Source organism: Rana temporaria, chromosome 1 (assembly GCF_905171775.1).
Source record: "Rana temporaria chromosome 1, aRanTem1.1, whole genome shotgun sequence".
NCBI classification, from domain to species: domain Eukaryota; kingdom Metazoa; phylum Chordata; class Amphibia; order Anura; family Ranidae; genus Rana; species Rana temporaria.
The window spans coordinates 488,636,099-488,653,658 of record NC_053489.1 but is presented as its reverse complement, the minus strand read 5'-3'; the positions used below and the strand labels follow the sequence as shown (position 1 = coordinate 488,653,658).

The 17,560-nt window shown below is 41.8% G+C and overlaps 1 protein-coding gene across 1 annotated transcript in view; it reads right to left on the bottom strand.

The window, feature by feature from the left end:
- Positions 1–17,560, bottom strand: part of LOC120918475 (bifunctional heparan sulfate N-deacetylase/N-sulfotransferase 3-like) — a 349,511-nt gene that overhangs the window by 60,800 nt on the left and 271,151 nt on the right. Inside the window, exons 8-9 of the mRNA XM_040330079.1 lie at positions 7,963–8,059; positions 4,509–4,632 (exon numbers count right to left, since the gene is read on the bottom strand). Coding sequence (XP_040186013.1) covers positions 4,509–4,632; positions 7,963–8,059 — 221 coding nt within the window. The remainder of the gene's footprint in view (positions 1–4,508; positions 4,633–7,962; positions 8,060–17,560) is intronic.

Sequence of the window (17,560 nt, the reverse complement as noted above, 5' to 3'; positions counted from 1 at the left end):
GTATTTGGTTAGTTTATGATCTCTGACTCACATGAGACAAAGGAAAGGAAGACTGTTTTGCTGCAGAGGAAAGGAAATCAGCTCTGTTTTATTGTTCTTATAGTAATGTAGTATCTTGGTTTGCTCAAGAGAGCGCCTGTTTTTCAAATTCATAGGCACAGCTTGACTCAAGTTTGGCTCGTTGTTGCCCAATATTGTTCTGTGATATAAAATAATATACACACTTGCATAGACGTACACTTGTGTATTTGAATAGCAACAAAAACAGGGGAGTTTTCCAAGATGCCAACTTTTCAAGGTGGACCCCCACTATCTGATAACAGAATCAGTTTGCACTCTTCCAATCTTATTTGTTATTTGCACATTATATTATGCATTTGATACAATTGTTCCAGCCTTGTATGCTGTATTGTTTACACCCAGGGCCGGCCTTTGGGGTGTGCGAGCTGTGCGGCCGCACAGGGCGCCATGGGCAACAGGGGCGCCGTGCGGCCATCACAGCTTGCAGAATGTGAGTCGCAGTCAGTTACTCACATGATCATCACAGGAGTCCGAGTCCTATGAGTCACAGCAGCAGGCGCTGCCAAGTCTCCCTGCGCGCTGCCAGGTCCCCCTGCCCTGGGACTGGGTAAAGAGCAATGCATCAGTTGCAGCACCTGAAAAAAATGTCTGCTGCCGGCCCCGACTGGCACACTGCACATGCACCGCCACTGCACGGGAAAGCCAGAAAACGCTTGGCTATTCTCGGGCAGACGGCGCATGCGCAGTGGCGTCTAAGCGCCGGGCGGCGCCATTTTTAAATGCAAAGCCGCACCGTCCACCATAAGTCAGTTTAGGTGACAAGGGGGCGAGGGGTGAAGATGGGGGGCACCACAGGATTAGCTTGCACAGGGCGCCTGAACATCTAAGGCCGGCCCTGTTTACACCATCTGCCTGTAATGTACTGTTTTTACCTTTTTTGTACAATTTTTTTTCATAAACATTTTGCATGTAAGCAAGTTTGCATTTAAAGGGTCACTAAAGGAATTTTTTTTTTAGCTAAATAGCTTCCTTTACCTTACTGCAGTTCTGGTTTCATGTCCTCATTATTCGTTTTTGCTTTGATGTTGCTGTAATTCCTCTCTGTTCTGGACACTTCCTGGTTGTCTGTTTCCTGATCACCACAGTACTGGGAGATTTCTCACTGTGGTGACTAATCAAGGAGGTGTGTCTAAAACCCCTCAGCACCAATCCAGTTTCATTTTGCAAAACCTTCCCTGCCCTCTATTGGCTCTCTGGCTCTGTACATCAGAGAACCAGGAAACAACAGCAAAAACGAAAATAAACTGTAGGTATATTATATGATTGTTTTTTATCTATTTTTAATCATTTTTAAAAGGAATCAGTTAACTATTATGTCTCTATACCCTGTAAACAATCATTTCAGCAACATTTTTTTTTTCCTTTAGTGACCCTTTAAGCTTGGATAGTTTATGTCATGTGTCTATTATTATTACAGTAGAACAGAAAAATTTAGTATTTGGGACTTATAACGGTGCTGAAACCTCCTTGTGGAATAACATCTGACAAAGTGATATAGGAAAAATGGTGCTTTATTATAATACATTAAAAAGTAACGTCTATAACATAATAGAGCACATGAACGAAAAAACTCTGGATAGCCGCACTCCAAGATAACTTAAAATAAAGTTGGTCTTTTTATTTTCAAATGCACATGCAGACACCGCAAACAACAGGTACAGAAATGGCCGACGCGTTTCACGCTGCAATTCAGCGCTTAGCCATGACTAAGCGCTGAATTGCAGCGTGAAACGCATCGGCCATTTCTGTACCTGTTGTTTGCGGTGTCTGCATGTGCATTTGAAAATAAAAAGACCAACTTTATTTTAAGTTATCTTGGAGTGCGGCTATCCAGAGTTTTTTCGTTCATGTGCTACAATCAGCATTGCCAGCACCCTGGTGGTTCAACAACCCTTGATGATCTACGAGGCTCACCTGGAGCGGTGAAAGAACTGTCTATAACATAATAGACATAAGATGCAAAAAATAGAACAGCAATTTCTGATTACACACAGACAACCCCTGCATTAAGATGGAATGTTTCCTCTATAGTCTAAGGACATAAGAGAAAATACTTTACTGACACATTTTGTTTGATAGCTTTCAGAGTTAATTTAGTAAGTAATGGTTCTGAGAAGCCTCCAAAGGGCACTTACAAATTTCCACCAGTGCACAGCAGAGTAGGTCAAATGTCTGTCTCAAATAGGTAGGTCTAGGAAAAATAAAAGATACCCCTAGGGGTTTTGAGTTGCAGCAGAGAATAAACAATATACATTTTGTAAAAAAGTATACATTTTATTGAATGAAAAAAATATATGGAATAAATAGAACCATCTGATAGGAATCAGGACATGAGCTCCAAAAAACATAGGTAGAAGCTAGTGCATATATATAAAAGCAACCAATGGAAAATAGTACAACATTGTAAACATTACTATAAAAGCAAAACATAGTTACTATTTTCCATTGGTTGCTTTTATATGTCCTAATTCCTATAAGATGGTTCTATTTATTCCATATATTTTTTTCATTCAATGAAATTTATACTTTTTTACAAAATTTACATTGTTTATTCTCTGCTGCAACTCAAAACCCCTAGGGGTATCTTTTGTTTTTCCAAGTACAATCAAGGGTGTGCAGCATCCTTATCCACAGCCGGTATCGCTTTCCCTCTGCAAAGAGGTAGGTCTAAAGCTAGCCATGGAAATGCTGTCCCAAAAAGCCACCAGGGATCCCATATGCAAGGATATGCTATTTAATTGGTCAAATATCCTGCCATATTACACTAGGAGAAATTGGTACATTCTCACAAAACAGCAGAAACAGTGTACAGAATCCAATTGCTGAGATGGTTAACAAGGTAAATCTTAATAATGGCAAGAAGCATCAAAGACCAACAACAAATGTTCTTTCCTTAAAGGAACACTAAAGGTTTGTTTTTTATTAGATCAACTGATTGCTGTAAGCTAGAGCATTTAAATATCACTTACCTCGTTTTTCCTTTTGACCTCCAAAATACAGTAATCCAGGTTTGAAAATGCCATTTCCTGTCTCTCCTCTTCTTGCTTTCCACCAGCATCTGAGCTGTTTTGCATGGTGGAAAGCAGAATGTGCTCACCCCCTCCCTATGACTACAGCCCTGCGTAAAGAGGTTTTCTTATCCCTCACAGGCATGGAGGCTAAGCCTAATGGGAACTGTAGTTCCCATTAGGCCATCATGTAGCAAGAATGAATGTGCACCGCAAACTAGGAAGTCATTGAGAATAATGATTCAGGAGTGCTGGAGGTGAATAAAACAGCTCGATTTCAACAGGTATCAAACTAGTTATAATGCAAAACATTACTTTTAACTTTATCAGCTACTGTCAGACTTTAATTTAAGAGGAAAATATTTTTGTCTTTACAACCCCTTTAATTGCAAGCAACCATCCTAGTAAAGGGTAATCTCCAAATGTTAATTTCTTTGTTGCAACTTGCCAGAGCACTGCCCCCTTACCCATAGCCACAACCCCCATGCTCTATCCACGGTTGCTATTTTGACAGAACACCACCACCCCCTTTTCATGCATCTGGCCCCTTTCAGGATGCCAGGCGCATGAATTACAGCAGTGGGGGTGTTTTTTTAAGCATCTGATTAGAGCCTTTAATAGGCTTCAAAATAGGGTGGGCTTCTGGTGCAGAGCATTGTACCAGGAGCCCACTCAGGTGTTACAACAGTGAATGAATATTCGCTATTGAAACACTGATCCTCAATCCGCCCAATTAGAAGCTGATCTGAGACACGTTTTCCAATTGGCTGAAAAAAGAAGAGACCCAATTGGCTGCCGAGGAGAAGGGAGGAAACAGAAGCCACAGCAATGCCTGGGAGAGCAGAGGAAGAGAAACCCATCGCCGTCATAGCCGCTGCCGAGCAAGGGAAGCTGCCGGTAAAGCCAGGGAGAAGCGCTGCTCACCATAGATGGGGTAAGTGCACCAGACCCACCCAACTGACCAACAGGGAGGGGGGTGTATGCCACCCATCGAAAAAAAAATTACCACCGGCCGCCTCACTGAATTTCATGATGTCGCTCTCCTAAAGTCTCTTTGCAGCCATTTCCTATCTACATGCATGCCCTCCAGCAATGGCTGTATGATATTTCGCAGACCGAATTCCCTAATGGTAACCATGCCTGAAAATGTGTGTTGAAAGCCTGTACACATACATGATGACCACAAAGGAGTACAACTATGGTACATGGACACTGCCATAGCAGGATCACTAGGTATTATTTTATTGAAAGCTTAAAAATATTGAAAAACATTTTGAAATAACAATAAAGGCTACATAAGATTTTAGGAATTGGGTTTACTTCAAGTGAACTATATGTTTATCAAATGTATATATCAAATCTATCAAATCTATTCATTCTATCTATCTATCACAAAAAGAGAAAGAAAATTGCACTTACCAATCTACACCCTTATGGTAGTTATTTCCATTAAAAAACTGCATCTCTTCAAATGTTTTTGGATTTGGAGAATTGCTAAAGATGGCAGGATGCATGACCAGGAAGAGGTATAAAGCCGTGGTACCTGCAACATAACCAGTTTTCTGGTAAATCCTTTTTTTGTTCAACTAATGTTGATTCACTATAGTTATTAAAGGGCATTAATAGTCTACAGATCAAAAGTTTGAGGGAAGTAACACACACACAAAATCCCAAAGCTGAATATCCGGGGACATCGACCCGTTCAATAAAAACTGGCTGAAATTCATCCCGTGTGTATGCTGTTTGGTCGGCTTCTGTCAGACGAACATACTGGAAAACCAGCAGTAGACCAGCTCCCAATCAACACTCTCAGCCAAGGGCCTCCACCGCCCAATGGACTTGATCACAGAGGGGTTCCAAGAAAAGATAAAGCCTCCATAGTGTAAAATCTTAAGGTTTATTTAGGTAAAAAAATATGTTGCACTTACATCAATAGAAAGTAAAACTCGCAGGTAAAAAACAAGCCGGCCGGTTCAGAATGCAGCCCGTGGTCCGGGACTGGTGCAAACATGATGACGTCAGCACATCGCTCCTCCTGGGTTTTACTTTTTATTGATGTAAGTGCAACATCTTTTTTTACCTAAATAAACCTTAAGATTTTACACTATGGAGGCTTTTTTTTTTTTGGAACCTCTCTGTGATCGAGTTCATTGGGTACATAGCCTCAAGTGTCTTAGACCTTCCATAATAGGAGGTCTTAGGAGCTGGTAGGTGGCCATTTTATGAGGTGGATGTGTTCCTCTGAACTGTCACGGTTTCTTGGTGCAATTATCCATGATTAAGGGATCCTTTGGATATCACGTCTCTATATGGACTTTCTTGCGTTTTATGCCTATAGAGGTTCTTCATCAGTTATAGTACAATAAATCTACAACATACAGGGAGATATTTACTAAAACTGGAACACTCAGAATCTGGTGCAGCTATACATGGTAGCCAATCAGTTTCTAACGTCAGCTTGTTCAAATAAGCTTTGACAATAAAACTTGGAAGCTGATTGGTTTGTATGTAAAGATTTTGCATGCTCCAATTGTAGTACATTTCACCCACTATGTAATTCTTCAAGACAAGGTTTACATTTTTTTTTGAAGCATAGTCCTTTTGAGTGGTGGTGGCAAATGATGTACAGGATATATAATCTGATGTGTTTGCAAGCAGCTTTGTTTGTGAAAAGATTGCAACTGTTTCATTTATCAAATCCACTACAACTTTACAAAATGCATTCTCTGGGTATGTAATATATAGAATACATCCCCCAAAGAAAGAGGATATTAACAATGAGCTCTAAGCATTTATACATCTGGACAGTTTTTTGTTTTCTAAAAAGCTTTTACTTTTGACAATTTTCTGTATGTACATTTATTTATTCAATAGAAAGTCGATATTTCACTGACAGCTGTTCCTGCTTTATAATAATTTTTTTAAAACAAATCTAATTGGGAAGTGGCATGACAGGTGATAAAAAATAACACGTTTTGGAGGTGGTAATTTCTACCAGCTGTCTGTCGTGTGTATTTTTCAACTTGAATTTGCGTTCATATTGTTACTGTCAACACAAATGGAGAAATAAAGTATGTAAGAAGGACACTGGAAAGCATAAATAACTCAAAGGACACTTGCCAGCAAAATAGTAGTAGGTGGCTGCTATATATATATATATATATATATATATATATATATATATATATATATATATATATATATATATATATATATATATATATATATATATATATATATTTATTATAGATAATAAATATTTATTTAAAAACAATCCCTGCAGTTGATCCAGTTCCATCCTAAGACCAGTAACAGCCACTTAGCAGAACTAATGAAAAGTAGACCTTTATTTAAATATATTTTATGTAATTACTGGTGCATTCTGAAAGCAATGACTTGTTTGCTTATTAAACAGCGTGTACCACAAAGTAAAGATCCTATAGAGTAATTAATAACATCATCCCCCCTCCACTAAATGAATTGGAACAGTGCAAAAAGCAAGGCCTGACCTTAACCTGATGGGAGAACACCTTTGGGAGGAATTAGAGCAAAGACTGCGAACCAGGCCTCTCATCCACATTAGTGCCTGACTTCACCTCACAAATGCACTTCTGGAAGAATGGTCAAACATTCCCATAGACACACTCCTAAACCTTGTGGACAGCCGGCCCAAAAGAGTTGAAGCTGTTATAGCCGCAAAGGGGGGGCACTCAATAATGAATCCTACGGACTAAGACTGGGAAGACATTAAAGTTCATGTGCGTGTAAAGGCAGGTGTACCAATACTTTTGGTAATATATATATATATATATATATATATATATATATATATATATATATATATTTTTTTTTTTTTTTTTCATATTGTGGCTAGTCGCTTGCAGAGATTTCTGTCTTCCGGGTTTTCCGGGACCTCCAAAAGCAGCCAAGCAAGCTTGATGGGGAAATCCACCCACTGAGCTATTATATTCTCACAGCGGGGGGACATCCGCTAACATGTTGCAACATGATTTGTGCATATGTGGGTACTTTAACTTGCTTTACTTTGTATTTTATTAATGCAATTTTCATGTAAGACCTTATTCATGCTGGCACCCAGGGCTGTACACTGTGCAACAATGTACAGCTAGATGTTTGTGAACAGTTGTGGATAGGAAGTATGTACAAATTGTGACTGTTTACAGGTAATTGGGATTAGATGTGGTTAGGGACAGATAGGGTACACTCATCTTTTCTTAACTGTATGTAATCACTCCACAGGCGATTACATGTGAACAGCTGCAGAGTCTGTCAGCCTGTCATTGGTTTGTATAGGGTGAGAGGCTGCAGCTGATGGCAAGCACTTGGACCCACCCACCATAGAAAGAAGCTGATCTGGGTGGTATTATACGGCCCTAGAGGACCATGTGAATGCGGTCTTATATAAACTTACTCTTCACTTTTGGTTTGTTTGTCCTTTAGGTTAGAAAAGACAGCTTAATAAAAAGGCTGTACTAATTTTAAAAAACAGTTTCTAACTTTTAATATGGTATTGTAGGATTGATTAATTAAAGAAGTAGAGACTGTTCACTTGGCTAATAAATGTTCTCTCTGCAAAACAAATATTAAATGAACTTACCAAAAAGGGAGCTGTATTTACTTTAATAGTACAATCATTGTAAGAAAAAAAATATTTGTTTTTATTTTATTTCCCTTGCATGTGATTAGGTATTAAAAATGTGAACACAGTTCCACCTTATTTACTAAGTGCAAAGGCCCCTTAGTGAACAGTATCTGTTTCTTTCACAAACCAACTCTTACATTTTTCACACATGCCACAAGAGAAAATAGGAGATATACAATGCACTTCTAGCAGAACTAAAAGGCTGCTCACCAGTTTTCTGTGGCCCCACGACAAGAAATTTGGGTAAACGGTCACAGGTTTTTTCTTTTGACCATATATCACGGTGGCGCTTGTCATCACAGGGATTCTAAAAGATAATAGCAAACAAGCGTCAAAGCGTCAGAAAAAAAACCATGACATGATTTATCAATCTATTATATTATTTCTCCTGACAGGTTTTTGCAATTTGTTTCATAAGATAATAAAGGTATACTAATCCCTCAATTTTTTAGGCACATTCAGTCGCTGATTTAATTACTTATGGCGCATGTAGCTTTTTTTTCCGGTTTAAGCTTTTGCCGCGATCACTGCCCCAGGTTTCCTGTTTGAGGGTGGCTCCCTTCTCTTACAGAATCCCATGGACCTGGCTTTGCATGCACGGTTTAGAGTTGTATATCCCTACAATGTATGCATCATTAGAAACATACAGCCCTGTAGCCAAGGATGGTAAGTGTAACAAAACATCCAACACTCCGCTTGAGTGCTTTCGTCATATACCGCTTACTCCCAGTCAGAATATAGATAGAAGATATTCCAACCGCTCACAACCACATACAAGGCAATACTTGTTTGGTTGCTCAACATGAACTGTTTATTGAAAACACCGGTACACAGGTAATACTCAGGACAACCCCCCCTGCATTCCAGGTTGGGTATACTGTCCAATCAGCAGGGAGATATGTTGGAGGATCTCCCTCCATCCCTCATCACAGCAAACACACTTACACATCCCATAATATCCAAGGCAGACAAAAACAAAAGAACAATGGAATAAAGCCACACTTCAAACAACCCAGCAAACAGTACACAACAAAATGAGACAATATACAATGTATATATGTATATATATATATATATGTATATATATATATATATATATATATATATAGAGAGATAGAGAGAGAGAGAGAGAGAGAGAGAGAGAGAGAGAGAGAGAGAGAGAGAGAGAGAGAGAGAGAGAGAGAGATACAGTTGCAATAAAAGGTATGTGAACCCTTTTGGAATGATATGGATTTCTGCACAAATTGGTCATAAAATGTGATCTGATCTTCATCTAAGTCACAACAATAGACAATCACAGTCTGCTTAAACTAATAACACACAAATAATTAAAGGTTACCATATTTTTTATTAAACACACCTGTAAACATTCACAGTGCAGGTGTAAAAAGTATGTGAACCCTTGTATTTAATAACTGGTTGAACCTCCTTTGGCAGCATAACTTCAACCAAACGTTTCCTGTAGTTGCAGATCAGACATGCACAACGGTCAGAAGTAATTCTTGACCATTCCTCTTTACAGAACTGTTTCAGTTCAGCAATATTCTTGGGATGTCTGGTGTGAATTGCTTTCTTGAGGTCATGCCACAGCATCTCAACCCAGGGTAAGGTCAGGACTCTGACTGGGCCACTCCAGAAGGCGTATTTTCTCTGTTTAAGCCATTCTGTTGTTGATTTACATCTATGCTTTGGGTCGTTGTCCTGTTGCAACACCCATCTTCTGTTGAGCTTCAGCTGGTGGACAGATGGCCTTAAGTTCTCCTGCATAATGTCTTGATAAACTTGGGTATTAATTTTTCCTTCCATGATAGCAATCCGTCCAGGCCCTGACGCAGCAAAGCAGCCCCAAACCATGATGCCCCCACCACCATACTTCACAGTAGGGATGAGGTTTTGATGTTGGTGTGCTGTGCCTCTTTTTCTCCACACATAGTGTTCTGTGTTTCTTCCAAACAACTCAACTTTGGTTTCATCTGTCCATAGAATATTTTGCCAGTACTGCTGTGGAACATCCAGCTGCTCTTGTGCAAACTGTAAACGTGCAGCAATGTTTTGTTTGGACAGCAGTGGCTTCCTCTGTGGTATCCTCTCGTGAAATCCATTCTTGTTTAATGTTTTACATATCGTAGATTCGCTAACAGGGATGTTAGCATATGCCAGAGACTTTTGTAAGTCTTTAGCTTACACTCCAGGATTCTTCTTCCCCTTATTGAGCAGTCTGCGCTGTGCTCTTGCAGTCATCTTTACAGGACGGCCACTCCTAGGGAGCAGCAGTGCTGAACTTTCTCCATTTATAGACAATTTGTCTTATCGTGGACTGATGAAAAGCAAGACTTTTGGAGATACTTTTATACCCCTTTCCAGCTTTATGCAAGTCAACAATTCTTAATAGTAGGCCTCCTGAGAGCTCTTTTGTGCGAGGCATCATTCACATCAGGAAATGCTTCTTATGAAAAGCAAACCCAGAACTGGTGTGTGTTTTTTATAGGGCAGAGCAGCTGTAACCATCACCTCCCATCTCATCTCATTGATTGGAGTGAGGTGTCAGCCAACAGGAGTCCAATTAGCTCTTGGAGATGTCATTAGTCTAGGGGTTCATATACTTTTTCCAATTGCACTGTGAATGTTTACATGGTGTGTTCAATAAAAACATGGTAACATTACATTTGTTGTGTGTTATTAGTTTAAGCAGACTGTGAGGCCTCATACACACGACCGAGGAACTCGTCGTAAATGAAACATCATTTTCCTCGACGAGTTCCTTGACAAGCTTTCTTTGCGTACACACCGTCAAGTCAAAATCTCGTCGTTCTCAAACACGGTGACGTACAACATGTACGACGGCACTATAAAGGGAAAGTTTGATTCCACTGGCTCCACCCTTGGGGCTGCTTTTGCTAATCTCATGTTACTGCCTGTTAAGTAAAAGTTTGGTGAGAAAAAAAACTCCAGCGGTGATAATCCACTCGTTCCCGGATTCCTGCTCCAACGTTGTCCCGATCCTGCGATGACTGCCGGTGATCTCCAGCGATGAGAAGATCGAGCGACGGCCGGGTGATCTCCGCTCCAGCGATGAGAAGATCTATCCGGAGCGCAGCATCCCCGACCTCCTCTCACCGCTGGACACAGCCCAGCGAATGGCGCGCTGAAGCTGTGACATTACTTATATAGAGGAGGCAGGGCCACCCGTCACGTCACCCCGCACCCTCTGACGTACCCCCTGCTACGTCACTGGGGAAGCCCAGAGTCTTCCCTCTTCCTGGGCTTCCCCAGTGATGTAGCAGAGGGTACGTCAGAGGGTGCAGGGTCACGTGACGGGTGGCCCTGCCTCCTCTGTATAAGTAATGTCACAGCTTCAGCGCGCCATTCGCTGGGCTGTGTCCAGCGGTGAGAGGAGGTCGGGGATGCTGCGCTCCGGATGGATCTTCTCATCGCTGGAGCGGAGATCACCCGGCCGTCGCTCGATCTTCTCATCGCTGGAGATCACCTGCAGCCGTCGCAGGATCGGGAAAACGTTGGGGCAGGAAGCCAGGAACGAGTGGATTATCACCGCTGGAGTTTTTTTTTTTTTTTATTAATAAAGGACTTTATTCTACGGTGTGTGTGTGTTTTTTTCACAAGACTTTACACTTCCTTCGTGAAATGGTAGCGGTACAGTGTACCCCATTACCATTTCACACGGGGGGGGTCAGGATCTGGGGGTCCCCTTTGTTAAAGGGGTCCTTCAGATTCTGATAAGCCTCCCGCCCGCATACCCCCACAACCACCGGGCAAGGGTTGTGGGGATGAGACCCTTGTCCCCATCAACATGGGGACATCCTCCCCATGTTGAGGGCATGTGGCCTGGTGCGGTCCGGGAGAGGGGAGGGCCGCACTCTGTCCCCCCCTCTTTTCTGCGGCCGGCCAGGTCAACGTGCTCGGATAACGGGTCTGGTTATGGATATTTAGGGGGAACCGCACGTCATTTTTGTTTTAAATTGACGGCGGGGTTCCCCTTAATATCCATACCAGACCTGAAGGGTCTGGTTATGAATATTTAGGGGGAACCGCACATCATTTTTTTTTTTATTGACGGTGGGGTTCCCCTTAATATCCATACCAGACCTAAAGGGCGCATTTTTTTTCCCGAACTCCGATCCCGGACCTGAACTTTTTCCAATTATTCAGGTTCGGGAAAAACCCAAAGTCCATACCGAACCCGAACTTTACAGTTCGGGTTCGCTCAACCCTATTCACGACACATTGAGCTTGCAATGTCAAATAGTGCATGTTAATTACTGTTAGTGGACTGGACATGGCCTAAAAAAGCATGGTTTAGTGGACAATTTATGGTTAGTGAACATAATAAATGGTGTTTGATAAAAACATACCTGTATTTATTGGCGTATAACCCTCACTTTTTCACCCTGCAAATAGGTTGCAAATAGTGTGTGCGTGTTATACGCCGATACTGCAATTTGAGCTGCCTCGAAGAGAACGGGGAGGGGGGCGGGACGAGCGCTGTCAGATTACATACATCAAGAATCTCCTTTTTACTCAGCGGGCTCTGTAATAGAAAGTCCCGTCTCCCGGGCCGGCATTGGACCAGTGTTCTGTCTATCATAGAAGCCGGTCCAGGAGGTCGGACTTTGTATTAAAGAGGCTAATCAATATTCCCAACTAACACGTTCATGGTAAAGTGGCTCATAAAGATAGTGGGCGCTGAAACGATTACCAGCTGGGTCCTGGAGACATCAAACAATTGAACATATTTACCAGCACATCTCAGATCGTCCAATTACATCCAAAAAAGTTTTATTGCAGAAAAATCACATCACAAAGTGTTATTTTGCACTTTTGTGATGTGATTTTTCTGCAATAAAACTTTTTTGGATGTAATTGGACAATCCGAGGTGTGCTGGCGAATATGTTTGATTGTTTGTGTTAAAGAGGCCACCGAGTAAAGAGGAGATCCTCGCTGTATGTAATCTGACAGCGCTCCTCCCTCCCTGAGATGGTCATTGATCAGGCTGCTTTCATGGCAATGGGGAGGCTGCAGATGGGCATTAATCAAGCTGCATTGATAGGCAATTGTGAGGCTACAGATGGGCATTGATTAAGCTGCATTGATGGGCAATTGTGAAGCTGAAGATGGGCATTGTTCAGGCTGCATTGATGGGAACTGACCCTTATTTTGCTTAAAAGTTCTTTATTTAAAATGTAATTTTTTTTCCCTGAAACTTCCGTCTTAAAATGAAGGTACGTTTTTTGAGCCCAAACATTTTGGGTACATTTTTTTAGTAGTAGGATATCTAAGACTACATGCAAATTCCTTTAACATTGTCAGGTTACAAGAGTCTTCTGCAAATAACTCTATTGTTTCTAAAGTGCTATTTTACTAGATACTGTTGGAAAATATCAACATGTTATCAGAGACTGTCAGTGTAGAGTGCTGTCCTTCGATTCACGCAGCAGTTGCCGATAGTCTGAACCACACTAATTGATCAGACTAACTAGAATGTTACTTAACAGAAGAAAAATGATGAGATTGTTGGTAAGGATCTGCAGCTTTCCATATCCTGTAATTGTGATGGGTAATAAGGAAAAAAAAGAGGCAAACTTCTATTAATTCTGCAAAGACTTTAGAGAATTTGAGAAATGTGTGCCTTATCATTAATTAGTGGGTGTATTTGGAAGGAAATTGATATACATAGTTTACAGGCTAACAAAAAAAAAAGTGATAAAGGTATTTGCTTACAGGAGCAGTTGTTTCTTGGGTAAATTGTAAAGTTTAAAGCTGCCTTTACTTAGCATTAGTGGGAAGTCATGCGGGCAATCTTACCATCTTATGACACTTCCCCTAGACGAATGGAAAGTTGCAGCTCCAAGCAGTAATGCCTCATACACACGATCGTGATTTCCGACAAGAAAACCAATTTTTTTTAGCAGGAAAACGACTGAAATTTGTCTTGCGTACACACGGTCAAGCTAATCTTGTCTGAAATTCCGAATGTCAAGAACACGGTGACGTACAACACGTACAACGAGCCAAGATGAATGAAGTTCAGCTCTTCTGCTTGATTCTGAGCATGCGCGTTTTTTTGCGCGCCATAATTAAGATCCTGCTCTCAATGTTTTCTTGGCCGGAATTCTAACAGAAAAAGTGCGATGGAGCATACACACGGTCAGAATTCCCGACCATTTCAAATATTGAAAGAACCATTAGCTTTACTCTATTGTACTGCCATCCCTTGTACAGGCCAACTATTTCTTCCCCATACAGCCCATTGGCAGTTTACCAGTTTTACTTCAGCATAACTTGTCGGCAAACAAACTCGTTACAACAAGGAGGCATATCCAACATGGCGGCTTAAGACACGTCTCAACAAAATATACATCTTTCATAACTTCTAGTGCTTGGATGCTCACAGTGACACTGATTTTCAGTTGTTCTTCTAAAAAAATGAACTTCTGTCTTGTATGTCCCCAAAATGCTCTATATTTACAGGGTAAGGTCCTTTACAGCATGGACACTCACTGCGCAACAGTCTCTGTCCCTTTCTACTACAGGGTTCTCCCTCTTTCTCCAAAAGGAGAAGCCATTGTGACAGAATTGCCTGGAGTCATATAGATTGTTCACTCTGTCCCTCCCATTCCTGAAGAGCTCTTACTTTGTCATGGAGAAAGTCCCACTCCCTAAAATAGGGTGACCAGACATCCCCGGTTTCTGGGGACAGTCCCCGGATTGAGGACACTATCCCTAGACCTAGTCTGTCCCAGGTTTTGTCCCCGGATTGCATTTGAACAGGGGCCTGGGCTATTTCAATGACAGTCAGTGCAGAAGAAAAAAAAAAAATCTGAATTACACTTAGGGGGGGTATTTTTTTCATTACCTATGCCCCTTTTCTGATGATCATGTGCTGGTCAGAGCAGAGGGAATATTTCTTCAGTTTCGGGTGCCCATTCAGCTCCGCTCGCATGTTCTTCTGTCTTGGCTCAAGTCCTGGCCAGTGACCTGCCTGCTTATCTCCTGGCCTTCCCTGGTGGAGTGATCTTCCTCTGCTCCCCACCCAGTAGAAGCCGGGGCCCGGAGAGTGAGACTTGAGAGGCTGTGAGGCGGGCGGCGGCGACCTGCAGAGAGTCGCTGATTGCCACCATAACTAGTAAAAAAAAAATATATGTCCCCGGATTTCATTTTAAAAATCTGGTCACCTTACCTTAGAAGGGGCAACAATTTATGACTCTTTCTGCTCACCATGTCAGATTCTGTCTCCTAGCTCCTTCCCATGTAAGGCAGTACTTGATTGTTTATCACATAAGTGCCAAAAGAGTTGCCAAATCTCATTTGAATTCCATGTCTTAAGATGCACATGCTTCTCCAAGATAGCCACCCTGAGCCTACCACAGAGGACAAATCAGACCTCTGTAGGATTTCCTAAAGTGCTCAGAGCACAGCAGTGATCATAAAACACTCTTTTCTCTGTTTACTGAACAATATTGGGACAGAATCTTGCCTAATGTAACTCAGCGGTGCATGTCAGAGAGGTAGGGCCAGATTCACAAAGGACTTACGACGGCGTATCTCCACGTACGCCGTCGTAAGTCCGAATGTAACCCGTCGTAGCTATGCGCCTGATTCTTAGAATCAGTTACGCATAAATTTGGCCAAGATACGAGCGGCGTAAGTCTCCTACGCCGTCGTATCTTGGGTGCATATTTACGCTGGCCGCAAGGGGCGCTTCCGTAGATTTACGCGTTGAATATGTAAATTAGGTAGATACGCCGATTCACGAACGTACTTGCGCCCGCTACGCCGTTTACGTTAGGCTTACGTCCGACATAAAATTACCCCTGCCCTACCCGCAGCCAATGCAAAGTATGGACGTCGGAACAAGCGTATCTTTTTACGTCGTTTACGTAAGTCGTACATGAATGGGGATGTGCGTAGGTTACGTTCACGTCACAGGCATTGAGCCGGCGTATCTTAGGGAGTAAATTTGACGCGATACTGAGCATGTGCACGCATGTGCCGTGCGATCGGTGCTTCATTTGCATGGGGTCACGGCTCATTTTAATAAAACATGCCCACCTCTTCCACATTTGAATTACGCTATGCCGCCGCTCAATTTTAAAGCCTGATATGCAAGTTATTGTCGGAAAACGGGTTTGGGGACCCGGGTCTTGCCCCAGGGAACATGTATCAATGGAAAAAAAAGTTTTAAAAACGCTTGTTTTTCTGGAGCAGCGATTTTAATGATGCTTAACCACTTCCAGACCTTAGGTGTTTTTCAGATTTGGTGTTTGCAAGACTAAAACTGTTTTTTCTGCTAGAAAATTACTTAAAACCCCCAAACATTATATATTTTTTTTTCCAACACCCTAGAGAATACAATAGTGGTCATTCCAATACTTTTTGTCACACCGTATTTGCGCAGCGGTCTTACAAGCGCACTTTTTTTGGAAAAAATTAACTTTTTTGAATTAAAAAATAAGACAACAATAAATTTGGCCCAATTTTTTTATATATTGTGAAAGATAATGTTACGCCGAGTAAAATGATACCCAACATGTCACGCTTAAAAATTGCGCCCGCTCGTGGCATGGCGTCAAACTTTTACCCTTAAAAATCTCGATAGGCGATGTTTAAAAAATTCTAGAGATTGCATTTTTTGAGCTACAGAGTAGCTCTAGGGCTATAATTATTGCTCTCGCTCTAACGATCGCGGCGATACCTCACTTGTGTGATTTGAACACCGTTTTCATATGCGGGCGCTACTTGCGTATGCGTTCGCTTCTGCGCGCGAGCTCGTCGGGACGGGGCGCTTTAAAAAAATTTTTTTTTTGTTTTCTTATTTATTTTTATTTATTTTATTACTTTTTACACTGAAAATAAATAAATAATAATTTGATCACTTTTATTCCTATTACAAGGAATGTAAACATCCCTTGTAATAGAAAAAAGCATGACAGGTCCTCTTAAATATGAGATCTGGGGTCAAAAAGACCTCAGATCTCATATTTGGGCTTAAATGCAAAAAAAAAAAAAAAAAATGTCATTTTTTCAAATGACCAAAAAAAAAATTTGTCTCTTTAAGAGGCTGGGCGGGACTGACGTTTTGACGTCACTTCCGCCCAGCCGAGCTATGGGGACGGGCGAAGGAGATTTTTCCTTCAGTCTCGTCCCCGCTCACCAGCCGACAGCACCCGATCGCCTCTGCCGCTACCAACGGCTACGGTAAGCGGCGGAGGGTGCGGAAGAGCGGCGGGAGGGGGGGGGCCCCTCTCCCGCCACCGATAACGGCAATCTCGCGGCGAATCCGCCGCGGAGACCACCATTATCGGATTCCAGACCGCGCACCCTAAAGATCGATACCTCGGTTGTGGCAGCAGCTGCTGCCGTTACCGAGATATCAATCTTTAAAAACAGGACGTACATCGTCGTGCGCAGGTCTGGAAGTGGTTAAAGTGAAAAAAAAATAATGAAAAATTCCTTTAAATATCGTACCTGCTGGGTGTCTATAGTAGTGGCACGTGTTTAGAACTGCCCCTGCACAAAATGAGATTACTATAAGAAAAAAGTAATTTAACACTGCTTGCGGCTTTAATGTAATGTTTGGTCCCTGCAATATGGATGAAAATCACTGAGAAAAATAGCATGGGTTTCCCCGTCCCCCTCCCCCCAGGTCATTACAAGCCCCTTTGGCCCTATATACTTTGAACAGCAGTATACAGGCGGTGCAAACAAGACAGGGACTGTAGGTTTGTTGTTAATTAGAATCTGTTTGTAATTTTGAACTGGTAATTTTTCAAAGTGTAGCTCCAGACAAAA